The 14,915-nt window shown below is 36.8% G+C and overlaps 1 protein-coding gene across 2 annotated transcripts in view; it reads right to left on the bottom strand.

Moving 5' to 3' along the window:
* The window catches only part of LOC105207675 (protein crumbs), a 42,635-nt gene that overhangs the window by 3,714 nt on the left and 24,006 nt on the right, over positions 1-14,915 (bottom strand). For both annotated transcript variants that reach the window (XM_026133993.2, XM_011177247.3), the window contains exons 2-18: positions 13,058-13,428; positions 12,576-12,756; positions 11,568-11,741; positions 10,042-10,369; positions 9,012-9,472; positions 8,308-8,549; positions 7,556-7,781; positions 6,790-7,253; positions 6,318-6,589; positions 5,659-6,061; positions 4,776-5,252; positions 3,870-4,622; positions 2,850-3,675; positions 2,172-2,544; positions 1,300-1,627; positions 420-752; positions 24-119 (exon numbers count right to left, since the gene is read on the bottom strand). In XM_026133993.2, the coding sequence (XP_025989778.2) occupies positions 24-119; positions 420-752; positions 1,300-1,627; positions 2,172-2,544; positions 2,850-3,675; positions 3,870-4,622; positions 4,776-5,252; positions 5,659-6,061; positions 6,318-6,589; positions 6,790-7,253; positions 7,556-7,781; positions 8,308-8,549; positions 9,012-9,472; positions 10,042-10,369; positions 11,568-11,741; positions 12,576-12,756; positions 13,058-13,428 (6,308 nt within the window). The remainder of the gene's footprint in view (positions 1-23; positions 120-419; positions 753-1,299; positions 1,628-2,171; positions 2,545-2,849; positions 3,676-3,869; positions 4,623-4,775; positions 5,253-5,658; positions 6,062-6,317; positions 6,590-6,789; positions 7,254-7,555; positions 7,782-8,307; positions 8,550-9,011; positions 9,473-10,041; positions 10,370-11,567; positions 11,742-12,575; positions 12,757-13,057; positions 13,429-14,915) is intronic.

Here is a 14,915-nt window from a genome sequence, read left to right as displayed (position 1 = left end):
TAAATCTTTCTTTTTTATCTTACCTCTGTACAATTTTGTCCTGTGTAGCCAGGAGAGCATCGGCATACGTATCCGCCATCATCAGCGCATTCACATGTACCACCGTTGTGGCAGAAACCCTTAATAAAAGATTGAAACAAAGGCATTATTACGTCGTAAAGAAACAAAAAACGAATAATTATATACTTATACCTTTTTTATTTCTTGTAATATAAAATTTTCTGTTGTTTTAATTTTCATTATTGTAACTTTAAAGAAAAAACTCGTAAAATTGTATCTTTTATTAAATTTTCCCAATTTTATAACACTTTCTCTACTAATTCCTATACAAGTCTGTCACATTTTTAATTTACTCAAATTTTAGTAATCTTCTTTCCATGCCACACAGAAAAAAAATCAACTGTGCTCTTTTGGCTCACCTCCTGACAGGGATTCTCCATGCCGCAATTACTGCCGCAATACCCCTTGTCGCAGATGCACCGATAGAAACCAGGTAGATTCTCGCAAGTACCGTGCCCGCAATCTACATTCAACTCTTTACACTCATTCACGTCGTACGAACAATCAACTCCGGTATATCCAGTGCCTTGACAGTCACACATGAACTTGTTCACTCCGTCGAAACATTTGCCATCGTTTTTGCAGGGTACATCGCCCTCAGAATCTGGTGCGCAGTCATCAATGTTGATCTCGCAGTACATGCCGGAGTAACCGAGAGGGCAAGCGCATCTCGGCGCTTTATTATTTTCTATCTGTTTTATGCAACAATCATGGCAGAATTATTAAAAGATATATCAAAGATATAAAGAATTTTTAAAAGTATAAAAGTAAAAAAATCTATTTACCCCGATAGACACATTATGCAAATATTACATAGTAATGGCATCATGAATTGACAAAAGTTTCGCAATTATTGCACTAAGATACATTACAACACAATAAAATTTCAAAATAATATTTGTCAAAAACTAGGTAAACAATTGTAATTTTGTGTGTACTACTAAAATGATTCGCTAAACCGTTATAATTTTTTAGCCAAAATACTGTTTCAAAATTAATTTGGCATAAACATATCAATATTTTATAAAAGGTCAATATTTCTGTATTTATTTTTGTAAATATACTTACATAATTGCAGATTATAATTTTTATGCAATTATTTTTTCATATAATTTAATAAATGCTATCCTATCGGGATAGCATTATATTACTATATAATAATAATTAAAAATCAAATATCTTGGCATATCAAAATGTAAGGATGCAATAAACAGGAAGAGAAAAAGAGAAATTATTTACCTGATTTATATACAAAGGAGGAAAGTCACATCTGCCCCCATTTTGACACTTTCTCTCGATACAATAGGGCGTGTCACAAATCGGGCCAACGTAGCCTGGCATGCAATTGCAGGTGAAGTTGTCACCTGTCTTTGGATTCGACGCATCCACACAGGTCGCACCGTTCTTGCATGGTTCGTTCTCGCAAGTGATCAGCCGGAAGCTTTCGCACAATTCGCCGGTGAATCGATCAGGGCACTCGCACCTGAACAAGCCTGGCAGATTCACGCATACGCCTTCGTGCTGACACGGGCTCAACGTTACGCACTCGTTGATGTCACTATCGCATCTGTAATCAGATAAGAAAGAAACTCGATAAGAAGTATCATAATCCCTTCTTAATCGTTAGAGAATATGTATTTATGTATTTTATGTATTTATCTCATTCTGTTGTGATTATATGTATGTATGTGTATCATTTTCTAATAAAGATGATAAAGATGATTTAGAAATTTTCTAATTGCTCTACAAAATGTTGTAAACGATTTTTTGTATCAACTAACATTGATATTAATTATAAATTTATTATTGACAATACATTCGCATTATCAATTGTTTATTACAAAATTTTACTAATTATTTATTATAACTTTATTTATAATCAACTTATTTATTAATTATCGTTAATATTTTTTATGATAAAGTTATAAATATATGTAATCAATTTACAAAGAGTCCAATTATGAAAAAAACCCATCTTTTTAAAATTAATGACATTGATATTTTACAGAAAAAAAAACTGTGCTGTACATACATAATAGTAATAAAAAACATTAATTCGTCCTTGTACATAAAACCTAAAGTAATTTAAAGAGAAGAGAGAATATACTCACAGCCATCCCTGCCAGCCGTTCTTGCACTCGCAAGTATAATTGGCGATACCGTCATGGCAAGACGCGCCATTTTGGCACTTGTTGTCGACGCACTCGTCGATGTTAAAAGAACAGTCGTCCTCGGCGTAACCCGCCGGGCATTCGCATACGTAGCTGTTGCCCTTATCGAAGCAATAACCATCGTTTTTGCAGTCTGTGTCGAAGCACAGCTGGCAACCAATGCTGTCGCGATGAGTGGCGTTAGCGTTACCCTGCAATTCCAGGAACTCCAGCGGGGTAAAGTTTGCATTCTGATAAACCTCTTCGTACGTAAAATAGTGCAGCAACATGCTGCCGATACGCACTTCGCCGAGGCAGCCCTTAAACGGTTCACCTGAATGCAAAAAGGAAAAAAATAATCTTCTGATTCCAAGAAAAAGCATAAAAAAAAAAGAAAACTGGTAAGGAGTAAGAGTTTAAATTAAGTTTCGTTAAGATAGTTGAGTTAAATTAAATTAAATCAAATCAAATCTATAAAGAATTAAAAACTATTTGTTTTAAAAGTATCTTATATTTCAAAATACATATTTTGAAAGTATTTTGTACTTGAACACAATTTTTAATGTATTTTGTCCAATCCTGCATATAACATGACATTTAAAGTTATACATAAAAAATTCTATATTAAAATATACGCACCAGACATCATACTGTGCGGAGGCATAGCGGTCGTCAACCTGTGCTCATTGTAATCCACGCTGTTGCCCACAATTTGCCCGTTTCTCTTCTCTTGTCTGGATCCAACAGTAAGATACGTATGCCTATCGGATAAGGCATTGGAGGAAAGTCCACCGAGGGTGACAGTTCCTGACACTAATAGATTGTACCACAGTTGGAAGCTGAAGTTGGGACTCACATGAGGCTGCTCTTCACCGGGATTGGTGTAACCGCACTCCACGGAATTATTGTTCAGTCTTATAAGTAGTGAAGTCCAGTTTCCATCCGGTTGATTCTTACCAAAGGAGACGATATCCTGGTTCTCTTTTAAATCGAATCGCCAGGAAACAGTGACGGTGTCTCTGAAGACGGACACGGTGAAATGTTGGTCACCCATGTGGGATGCCATGTGAAGCAACGTGCCTCCAGTATTGGATCGATAGGTGATTTCGATGGTGTCGAGTGGTAAGTCACTGGCGGCATCCGTAGCACGACCGTACGTGTACGTGAAGACAGTAGAAACACCATCGAAGGTCGCATTAGCAATGCACTCGTAGCCATCGTCAAGATTCTGGCAGCGTGAACCCGCCGGGCAGTCTTGCAACTGACAGAATTCCATTTCCTGACAGGTCTTACCAGTGTAACCGCGTGGGCACTGACACCAGAAGTCGTTCCACGTTATGTGACACGTGCCATTGTGATTGCATGGGTTGCTCACGCATACGTCGTCCGATACCACGCCTTCGAGGACCTTTTCAGAGTCGAAGGAGACATTGCCGAATTGAACAAGTGCAGGAATGTCTTGAGCCTAAAACAAAAATAAAAGTTATTTATAAACTTTGAATGAAAGTGATAAAAAGTTTGAACAATGTTACAGATTAAAATTGGAACTTGGAATAAAATACATATCTGTATATGTGCTTGCTTAAATTTATTATTAATTACAATGCACATAATTAAAAATCATAGAGTTAAAAAGATACCAAAAAGAATACTAATTACCTTTAGTGGGAAAAATTCCACATACATAGTTCTCGTGCCGTTTGATATCTGCACATCTTGGATAATACCCTTGAAATTGATCTGCGGTGTTTGCTGCACTTCCATCTGCCTACTATCGACTTGACGGATGTATCGCGATGCTTGCGGTAATCCTCCCAGATAAAGAACGGTCACGTTTAGGTCTCCGGTGGCACTGATGGTTTTCCGGAAATATTCAGTGCCATTGATCTTCACTTGGACGAGAGTAACGTTTCGCACCACCTGGATCAGATGGTTATTTCCATCGTTGAGCTTCACGCCGCCGACGGTATAGGCCTCCGTGCCGTTAAATTGAATCCTGACAAGCAGTTCACCGCCCTCTAACTGCGCCGCTATGTAGGTCTTCTCTTGTGGCTTCTGTTCGATCTGAGAATCCAGTTCCGTGCCAAGATAGAAGATATCACCATAGCTTTCCCACGTGCGAATAAACATGGAAATATCGACGACCGAGCTGACGGTACGTCTGGTCGCGTCGCTGACCCTCACGGTCACGTAACCATTCGTGATATTCTCGTAGCCGAAGGTGGCGGCTGTCATATTGTACTGACATTTGTGACCGAGATAAGGACGTTCGCATTTGCAGTGGAAGTCGCGCCAACGATCAGTACAATGGCCGCCGTTCTTACAAGGATTCGGTGAACATTGAGCATCGCGGGGACAGCCCGGTTCCACATCTTCCATGTACACGGTTTTCGACGTGGTGCCAGAGTAGACCTGATTGTGAGAGAAATAGTAGAAAAATTATAATTATATTTGAGAATTTGGCAAATGAAAGAATCATACAAATTGAATAAAACTGAGACTTTAAATACATTTGTTAATAGAAATGTATCGAAGTAAATTAAGATTAACAAAAGATCGACGTACCCATTCGCCGTTGATGACGACGTCTTCCATGCAGCCGATAAAAAAGGTAAACGAAGGTAAGCGAGATAATCTTCTTAGGAAGCTTAAAGAGCTTATGTGACTTCCGCCTACAAAAGTCGTGGGGAAGGACGTATGATTCGATGAATTGGAACCTTCGTTGGGACTGATGGGATAGATAGTCTGTTCCTCGTTGGCCGAAAGAACGAGATGAGTCGCGTTGATCGCCACAAAGGCCTTCTGCCAGTTGGAGTCGTTAAGTCCACTACCGACGAAGACTCCATCCCATTTGTTCAATATACTAGAGTGTATATTGAGTTTACCGTTCACCAGCTGAAGAATATAAATGGTCACACCCCTACCGATCGCTAGGAGACCATTTGGCAAGGTAGTCCTGAAGCGAAATTGGATATCGTAGCCTTCGTCACGTGTGGTGTTCACCAGGACGTACGAGCTGCCGCTCAGAGACATCGTTGTCACCTGTAAATTTATTGACTAATTGTGTTTTAAGATATTCGCGTCACATTGTTTATATAAATGTAAGAAGAGCACGCACTTATGCACCTTCTTTCGCCAGAAGCGCTTCAAAAAGAGTTAACGAGTGCGATAAAGCATAATTAAGCGTGAGTGATAAATATTTTCATATTCAATGATCAACGATTGTTAATTATTAGACATTTTTTTCAGATATAAATAAGAATAAGAAATTTTTGTAAATTAAGCGGAAATTTGATTGAATATTTAAAGACCTCTGTGCTAGTTAAAAATGAATTGTAAAATAATGATTCGTGTGTGAAATGCCAAGTGTTATTGCTTATATAATAAAATTATATTAAAATATATTAAGTTAAAATATTTATTTAATAAAAAATATAAGCACACTCACGTAATCGCAGACTTCGCCGTGATAGCCGTTGGGACAGGTGCAATTAAACTTGTGGACGGTCTCATCAACTAGGTAGGGCCAGCAAGTGCCGCCGTTTTGACAGGCATTGCCCTGACAGCCCATTAGTTTTACCGAACAATTTTTGCCACCGTACTCTGGCTCGCAGTTGCAAAAATAGTCGGCTTTACCGTCGGTGCACACTCCATGCTCGCAGGGATTGTATCTCTTGCATTCGTCAATCTCGTGCTGGCAGTGATCTCCCTCGTAGCCCTCGTCACACTCGCAGGTGTAGCCACCGATACGATCCATGCAGGTACCTGGACCGCAGGGATTGCTGTCGCACTCATTAATGTTCACCTCGCAATTCTTGCCGGTGACACCTTGCACGCAGAGGCACTCATACCTATTGAGATTTCGAGAACTTATTCTCTTAACATCAGGCAAAAGACTCTATTCTGAGAGTCACAAATTTTAAGTAATCTTCTTAATGCCGCAACGTTATGCATTTTAAGTAAAATTTCTGAATGAAATTTTGAAGTAAAATAATGTCTTTTCAAAAAAGCAAAATAATGGTAAAATTAATGAAGAAAACGGTATCTAAATTTTTAGGAGGCTACGGAAAATCAGGAATTGGCTGAAAGATTTATTTAAAGACTTACCCGCTGGCATTGGCATAATTGAACTCCTGAGTGAAGATCGCAGGTAAGTTTAAGGCCTCGCTCTTGTAAAGATTTTTATTTGACCGCTCAAGGCAAGTGCCATTGTACTGACAGGGCGAGCTTTCGCACTCGTTCACGTCCACTTCGCAATTCTTACCGATGTAGCCGGCATAGCATTGGCATTTATAACTCTTAATGTCGTCCACGCACAGTCCGCCATTTACACACGGTTGTGACAAACATTCGTCTATATTATTCTCGCAATGTGGACCCTTACAAATTAGAATTGAGAAAATTTTAAATTATAATTAAAAATTAAATTTAATAAACTTTTACTTTAAACGAGCTTAAAATTATATATAAGAATCAATTATAATATTTTGAATTAAATATAATTAAAAGCAATAATTGGAAAAAATATAGCGCTTAGGGATAGTGAACACATAACTGTGTCAACTGGGTAAACTCCTACCTCGAAACCGGTATCGCTGCAGTCGCAGGTGTAACCATTTACGTCATCATTGCACTTTCCTTGATTCATACAGGGTGACGATTCGCATTCATCGATGTTGATCTCGCAATTCATACCGAGGAAACCCGCCGGGCACACGCACGTGTACGACGCTATACCGTTTACACATTGCGCTCCGTTGTGACACGGGTTGCTGTCGCACTCGTTCACGTCTATCTCGCAGGTCTTGCCAGTGTAACCGGGTTGACACAAGCACTGAAACATGTTGATGCCATCAAGACACGTAGCATTATTCTTGCACGGGCCGCACAGGCACTCATCGATGTTAATGTCACAATGATCGCCAGAGAAACCTGGCCGGCAGAAGCAATCGTAGCCGCCCTCAGTATTGATGCAGATCCCGTTGTTGCACAGAGAATTTCCGCGCAACTCGCACTCGTTCACATCGAGTTCGCAATGCTGACCTGCGGATAAATCATAATCAAATTGATTAAAAAATGTAATTAAGCAAAAGTAATTAAAGAAATAAAGTAGAGTAATTTGAATTGCTATTCTCTCTTCCAAAGCGAGATAAAAGTAATATGAATTAAATTAAACTAAATTATAAAGAAAATAATAAATTAATGAGTAAAAAAATAATTACTAAAAATAATGATAAAAATAATTCCTAGAAATAATTTCCTTACAAACATATTTAGAAATAATTCTTTTAAGCTCGAAAATCTTGATTGTCATTCTACTGTCTCAAATTCGACAAAATACTTACCTTGAAAGCCTTCAGTGCACTTGCATTCAAACCCGTCCTCACCGAGATCGATGCACGTGCTGTTGTTATTACATGGCATTGGCGCACAGTGATCTACAATCAACGTGCAATTGGGGTCTCTGTAGCCCTTGCGACATTTACATTCGTAACCAGCGACACCATCAACGCAAACTTTGTCATCCGGGCATTCTACACCTATGCAATCGTTGATATTCACGTCGCACACCTTGAATTATATTATAAAATTTACATTACATTTTAGCGTCAAAATTTCTTTTATACATATTCCTGCTTAAAAGATAAAATTAGATAAAAAAAAAATCTGATGATTTTATCGTGTTTTTGTAATTATAAATTATAATTTTCAGATTGGATTAGATAAATCGAGTTGTATAGAAAAATATGCACATTTAAAATTTGTATTTAAATTTCACGTAAGATATTGGATGCATTCTGAAATTCACTGCAAATTATAGAAAATTTAGTTCACGTTATATTATAGATTTTCACTACTCTAAATGAATAATGGAACGTACCTATTGTTAAAAAACGATAGAAATAGATAATTTTTTTATAACAGCTCAAATGTGTGTCCAATTGAAATGTTTACTATAAAATTAGATCAAATTTTAATCAAGTAAATTAAAATCCGTTTCTATCATTTTTCTATTGATCTTTTTTTAACAGAGACAACATAAAATATATACGTACTGTACATTTTACTAACTAAAAAATATGTATGATTACAATACCTTGCCCTCAAAACCGTGCGGACATTCACAAACAAATTCTTTCTTCGATCTTGGCATCAGCGTACATGTACCATTGTTCTGGCAAGGATTTATGACGCACGCATCGTATTCCTGTTCGCAATTATCGCCTACGAAGTTTCTGGTGCAGTTGCAGGTGTATCCGTTAACACGATCAATGCAGATACCGCCATTCTGGCATGGCTGTGACAGGCATTCGTCTACGTCGATCTGGCAATTCTTTCCTGCAAAAATATTGTTCTCTTCCAAATAACAAATTCTAAGTGTTTTAAAAAATCGATAATATTGTAAATTAAATGTAATTTGAGAAAACTTTTATTTATAGAATTTATAGTAAAACATGATTAAAAATTAAACTTGTTTCAGAGAAGACATAAAAAAAAATTGACAAAGAAAACATTTACAGACAATTATAATATATTAATTCGTTTCGAATAAATATTTGGGAATTCACAAATAAATAATTTTTTTTTAATTAAGTGGTAAAGTTCAGGATAGTCTGCGGAGAATTAAATCTTGGTCTGTGTAATATTAAATATGCTACTATTTTTTTTAAATTTAATTTCAAATATTCAGTAAACTCAAAAATTTCTTTTGGCAACTTCTCACATACTGGATTAATGTTAAGATAATTTTGCAGCATTGAATCAAGCAAATTATTAATTTTAATAGTGATTAGTTTTTACCTCTCCATTCAAGCGAGCAGGTGCAATTATAACCATCTCTGCGGCTAGTACAAGTGCCACCGTTGGCGCAGGGGTTGCTGGCGCAATAGTTGACTGTGCAATTAGGCGGATTACCCATAAAACCGGGATTGCAGACACATTGAGGCCCATGGGCGTCCTCCACGCAGATGCTGTTAGGTGGACAAGCTGCATTCTCGCAGAGACCTCTCAGTTCGCAATGACGACCCGTGAAACCTGGGAGGCAGTTACAGTGGTAAGTGCCCACATCGTCGACGCATTCGCCGCCATTTGCGCAGGGTTCGGACAAGCATTCGTTCAGATTGAGCTCGCAATTCTGACCCTCGAAGCCCGTCGGACAATGGCATATGTAGGCACCGTAATAATCATAGCATACACCGTTGTTCAGGCACGGGTTCGCTTGACACTCATCGATGTCCACGTCGCAATTGACGCCTTCGTAGCTAAGGAGAAAAAATGGAGAACGTTTGCCATTTATAAAAAAAAGTCTATGAATTTGTGCAATACTCCCACACTTCCGTAGGATTTAAAATCTCTCAGAATTTGAAATCGATCGAATTTATATTTATAGCATTTAAGATTTATAGGAATGAAAAAACTTTGAAGCATGTGTAAAGTCTATACGGTTTAGAACAGGCTTATCCAAAAGCCGGCTTGCGAGCTAAAGCGCTTCCACAGAGAGTAAACAAAAAAGGATAGACGTTAGAGCTCTACCTAAATCTAGGCTTTTCGTTCTATCAACGCGACGATAAGGTGGAAGCACTTAATTAGTTCACGAGCTAGCTTTTAGACAAAGACTTGATCTACAATATGTAGAATTAAGATCACGTAAGAATTCGTAAAATAATAAAGCATACACATTTTAGTAAAAGATTTCAAAAACGCTAATTGTGAAGAAATAATCGTAAAGATAAAAACTGATAGCGTAAAATAATGAGTTTAACGATGCCGAAAACGCGAACCATATAGATTGCAATTTAAAGTCTAATTTCAGCTTCTTGAAGAGACTCACCCGGTCCTGTCGCATCTGCAAGTATAATTATTGATCCCATCGATGCAGATGCCACCGTTCTTGCACGGATTCGAAGCGCATTCGTTAATATTAGTTTCACAGTTCTTCCCGGTCCAGCCAGCCTGACACTGGCACTTGTACTCGTTATCTGTTAGCGCCATACAAATACCATCGTTTCTACACGGATTCTGCTCGCACAATCGTACTCCCAGTTGAGATTCACAAAAACTGCCGGTAAAACCAGGCTTACAGTTGCAACTAAAATCACCGCGCGTATCTTCGTTGCAAGTGCCACCGTTGCGGCAGGGCGCATTCTGACAGGGTGAGCCTGAAAAAATGTTATCTTTTATATAAAAAAAAATATTTTTTAGAAAGACGAAATCGGCGCAAAAGTAAAAAAATGAGGGTTGTGATGTTAATTGTGATGGCATTGACACAATTGCATGCAGAAGTCAAAGATCCCTTTTTTAAATATGTTATACCTGTAATTATTAATAATACCGGTAATAATTAATAAATACAATTATAAACGCATTATATTTTAAATATAAAAATAAATAATTAAAGCCCTGCGCACAATGAAAAAATATTATGTAAAGGGATAGAATTAAAATTAAAAAAAAAAATCAGTTTCCTCAATAAATAAATAATATACCACTATAAATAAATAATAAGACGTGTTGTGTCTCGTATAACACATTTAGGCCTTAATATCCATTATGCGTTTATATGCAATATTCATTAAAGAAACTGATTCTAAAATTTTAATTCTTGTTTCTAATATCTAACATTTCTCCATTATGCGCATGGTCTAGTACTCTAGTTGTTGACAAAATTATGACATTTAGATAGAAAAAAAATAAAACAAATGTTAAACGTATTCTATAGTTTAACTAAAATAAAGTCTCCAAAATTTGCTTTTTGAGATAATATTCGCGCGCGCGTGTTTAACTACGCAATTTTTCGCAAAACTTCTAATGCTTAATTTCTAAGTAATTTTCTGAAAAGATAAAGTGTGAAGAGAAAAGGATGATAAAGCAACAGTATCTAAAGTAATTGAGCGAGTATGATTTTGAAACAAATGTCTGAATGCGAGGCGAAAAAGCGTTTCTATAAGTTTCTACAGACTACTTCAAAGCAGAACATTCATACATTTGCAAGTGATAACCAGTGAAAAAAGACAAAATTCATACCCAATTTATCGCGCAGCAAATAATTATATTAGATTTTAATCTCTTACAAGGTAAAATAGTGTCAAATGTTCTAATATTTTAAAAATATATGTAACATCAATTTGAAATTCAATTTAATCTTCGAATTTATATCTTAATTTGATTTTGTAACATTTCCATGAGATGTTTTCGTAAAACCGGAAGCAGTTTAACGGCAGGCCGCTGTATTTTCGTGTCATTTATGGCGTAATTACGCAACGTTTAACGCGCAGTTTAACGCACGCATCGGGTATGAATCCGCTTGCCCCACATACGCCGTAAACCCCGCGTATTCAAAATATCGACGAGGTCTACCATTATCAATCTGGCAGTTGTTGCCGGAGTATCGGGCGTAACAGTGGCACTCGTAGCGATCCTGCCGCGACACGCATTTACCATGCATCATGCATGGCTCGTGGTGGCAGAAATCCACAGCGGGGACTGTGACGGTGGGTGCCCCAGTGCCACCTCCGAGACCGCTCGTTCCACCTGAAAATTTGTTATTTTTTCACAAAACTCGCATGCAGGGTGTAGACTTCACTCGGTAGAAACGTGTGCGACGCTACTTTTAAAATACTTTTCTTTCTCTTCTGTCTGTTCCCCATTTCTTCTTCCTGTAGTAATCTAGTCGTTTTACAAGATGTGCAAAAGATTTGCAGACAAAATATCTTGATTAATCTATTTCAAAGAGAGATAGAGAGACGAAAAAAATTAATTGGAACAAAATTCTTCCTACTTTTAATTCTGGAAGTACATGCGGCACATTTAATTATTATAAATATAATTAATATATTTTAAAATATATAAATAATCAAATAAATAAAAAAAAAGAAATAATAACAGAAAAAAATGTATATTATATTATATATAATTACATTTATATACGGACAATTATATATTTTATATATAATTAATAATTATATATAAAAAACTTTTTCCCGAGAATATGCTAAAATAACAAAATAACCACATTTATACAAAGGAAAACAAATCATTCTGAAAATCCTTGTGCTTCCTCTAATTTGTTCGTTTATCTCTAACGTTTTCTTATATTAATCTAGCCGCGTTATCACTCAATTACGTAGGAGCTCATCTAGGAATACTTTGTTGCGATGACATTAATCTATCGTTGCAGCATTATCACGCGATGACTTAACCAATTGTAACTCTGGCCTAGAAGTGTTCTATTTATTTGTATAGCACCTGCACTATCGATCTATCATACTCGTGTGCGATTACTCAACGCTTATCGCGGTGCAAAAATACTCTCTACGATAAAGTTGGAGGAAAAATTATACTAGTAAAAGAATTATGGATTCTTACATCCTTTGGTATCCAACGGACAGGGTCCGAAAACGGCCCCGTTATTGACGCTGTTGTTGAAGAGAATCCCAGGGCCTTGCAGGATGCAACCTCTGAACCCTTCGCCGACTATGAGCGAACTGTTCACCTCGTAGTCGGGAAGCGTTAGAATGGCGGAATTGTAAGTCGCATTCGCGACCATCTAAAGAAAATGTTTTCTGTACATCTGCGTCTTTCTTCGAAATTAAGATTGGCTGAACTAATTTCTTTGGTCATGAATTTTTAAATCTATTAAGTTAATTCTTACTTTAAATGCCTAAACAAATTTCTTCGACAACACGGTTTATGAGATCTATTTGATTTGTTTGAAAATGGGCCAAGACGAATAAAGTATAATATTTATTGTATCTTCGATGTTACATCAATATTAAAAACTAATTCTCTATATATTTTCTACATGTCATATGTAACAAAATATTTTATGTTCCTTAGTCAGAACTTACCTGAGTGTGTCCTGCGGCATTTAGGGTGAGATTGCCGAGCCTAAAGAGCAAGTTGACGCTATGCCAGACGTTGTTAAGCAACCTGGCGTTTAGCCTGGCTCGATACCTCTGCTCATCGACCACAGCCACGAAGAGCAGTCCCTCGGGCGTCACCTCGAGACTGATCGAATTAGCATTGTACTTTTGTAGGAATAGGAGACCAGGATCGCACGTGCGAAAGCTGAGGCTACTGTGACGGTGCACCGATACAAAGGAGTTCAATTTCAGGAACGCCGAACCGTTGAAGTAGGCTTCGCGAGGATGCTCCACGTAGTTTTGATGCCTGGGATTCTGGGGGGCTTCCTGAGAGATAGCCAACAGAGTGGCCAGAACTGCAATACAGAGAAAAGAGATCCCGTTACGAGGTCCGATGTAAAACGCTCTTCGGAGCATAACGATGAAATATTCATTTAACGTTACAGTTTTCGCAGATCTCGCGAATTTTATGGATCATTAGTCGAACGGTTCATCATAGTTATCGTAACAATCGCAAATATAAATCCTTTAATTCTTGGAATATTAATATTATACTGTTATTACTGAAAATGATTTACTAATTTTTTTTATTTTTCAGTAGATTTCCTCGTTTCCTTTCTCAAGGGAAGCAAAATTTACTTACAACCAAGAAAACTCGCGGAAAAATTAAAAAAAAAAAGAAACGGTTTTTTTCCGAATTTTTAAAATTGTAGGACAACTTTTTCATAATTGATAGGTATTACAAACGCAAGATTATTATTACTAACTTTGTAACAGTAATAGCTATAAAAATGGAACTTTTAACCACAATCATTTTCCTACGCAATTATGGTCAAATACTAAAATTTTTTTTTTCAGTGTTGTAAAACATGTAGCTCTACAAAACTGTTTTCTGCAAGCTCTACAATTTTTCATTGCCCCCTAATGAATTTCTTTCCATCACGACATTGGATGAGGACAAATTCTTTGTATTAAAGTTTGCTTTTAATCTCAGTTATCTCCATAAATCTTTGAATAAGTGAAACGAATTAGAGAGAGAGGTAGAAAGGAGAGAAAAGTGATTACCTTACGAGTTCATTTTAATTTTCATTATCGGTCATGGCCGCAATATGTCACAAGATAGGTGCTGACACATTATCAACGAGAGTGTTTAATCTTACGTTGCTTGTACCGCAGACGACAATTGATGGAAAGTTTTCTTAACGTTTCTTCCTTTCGTTTTAAGTAAGTAGTTTTTGTAACATTAAAAATAAAATAAAATAATGTCTACAATTTTTGTGCAATATTTCTACAATATTTTTCTTAGAATTTATTTAATATATTAATTTCATTTAATTTTCGCTCACTTGACTAATTTTTTCTACTCGATTAAATTTTTTCAATTCAAGTATTATGTATTCGACTTCAAATATACAAAAAAATAATTGAACTAAAGAAATTCAATCAAATTGAAAAATTTAATCGAACCAACAACTTTTTTTTCCCAGTGTGTGCATATGTGTGTATATGTTTGAAATTCTTTATAAATATATTAAATCCTTTTAATCCCGTAATCTTTGTTGCTTGATAAAGCCACTCTTTCGAGTCACTCTCCGGAACGAACTCGACACTCGCGAGCGAGATTACCCATGAGAAAAGCACGATTTATCACTGCGAGCATACACGTTGTGTTACATAACGCCTCTCTCTGCGTGCCATTATCTCCAAGGATGAACTACGATTTTGTCATGAGCGCTTACGCGTGAGAAAGGACTCGCTCGTGTTCATTCACGTGTACATTTTACATATGCGGAACCTTGGTCCACGCGGTGTCATTGATTCTTTATATTGTAAGGTTCTATTA

Source organism: Solenopsis invicta, chromosome 14, assembly GCF_016802725.1.
Source record: "Solenopsis invicta isolate M01_SB chromosome 14, UNIL_Sinv_3.0, whole genome shotgun sequence".
NCBI classification, from domain to species: Eukaryota; Metazoa; Arthropoda; class Insecta; order Hymenoptera; family Formicidae; genus Solenopsis; species Solenopsis invicta.
This window is presented reverse-complemented; position numbering and strand designations above follow the sequence as displayed.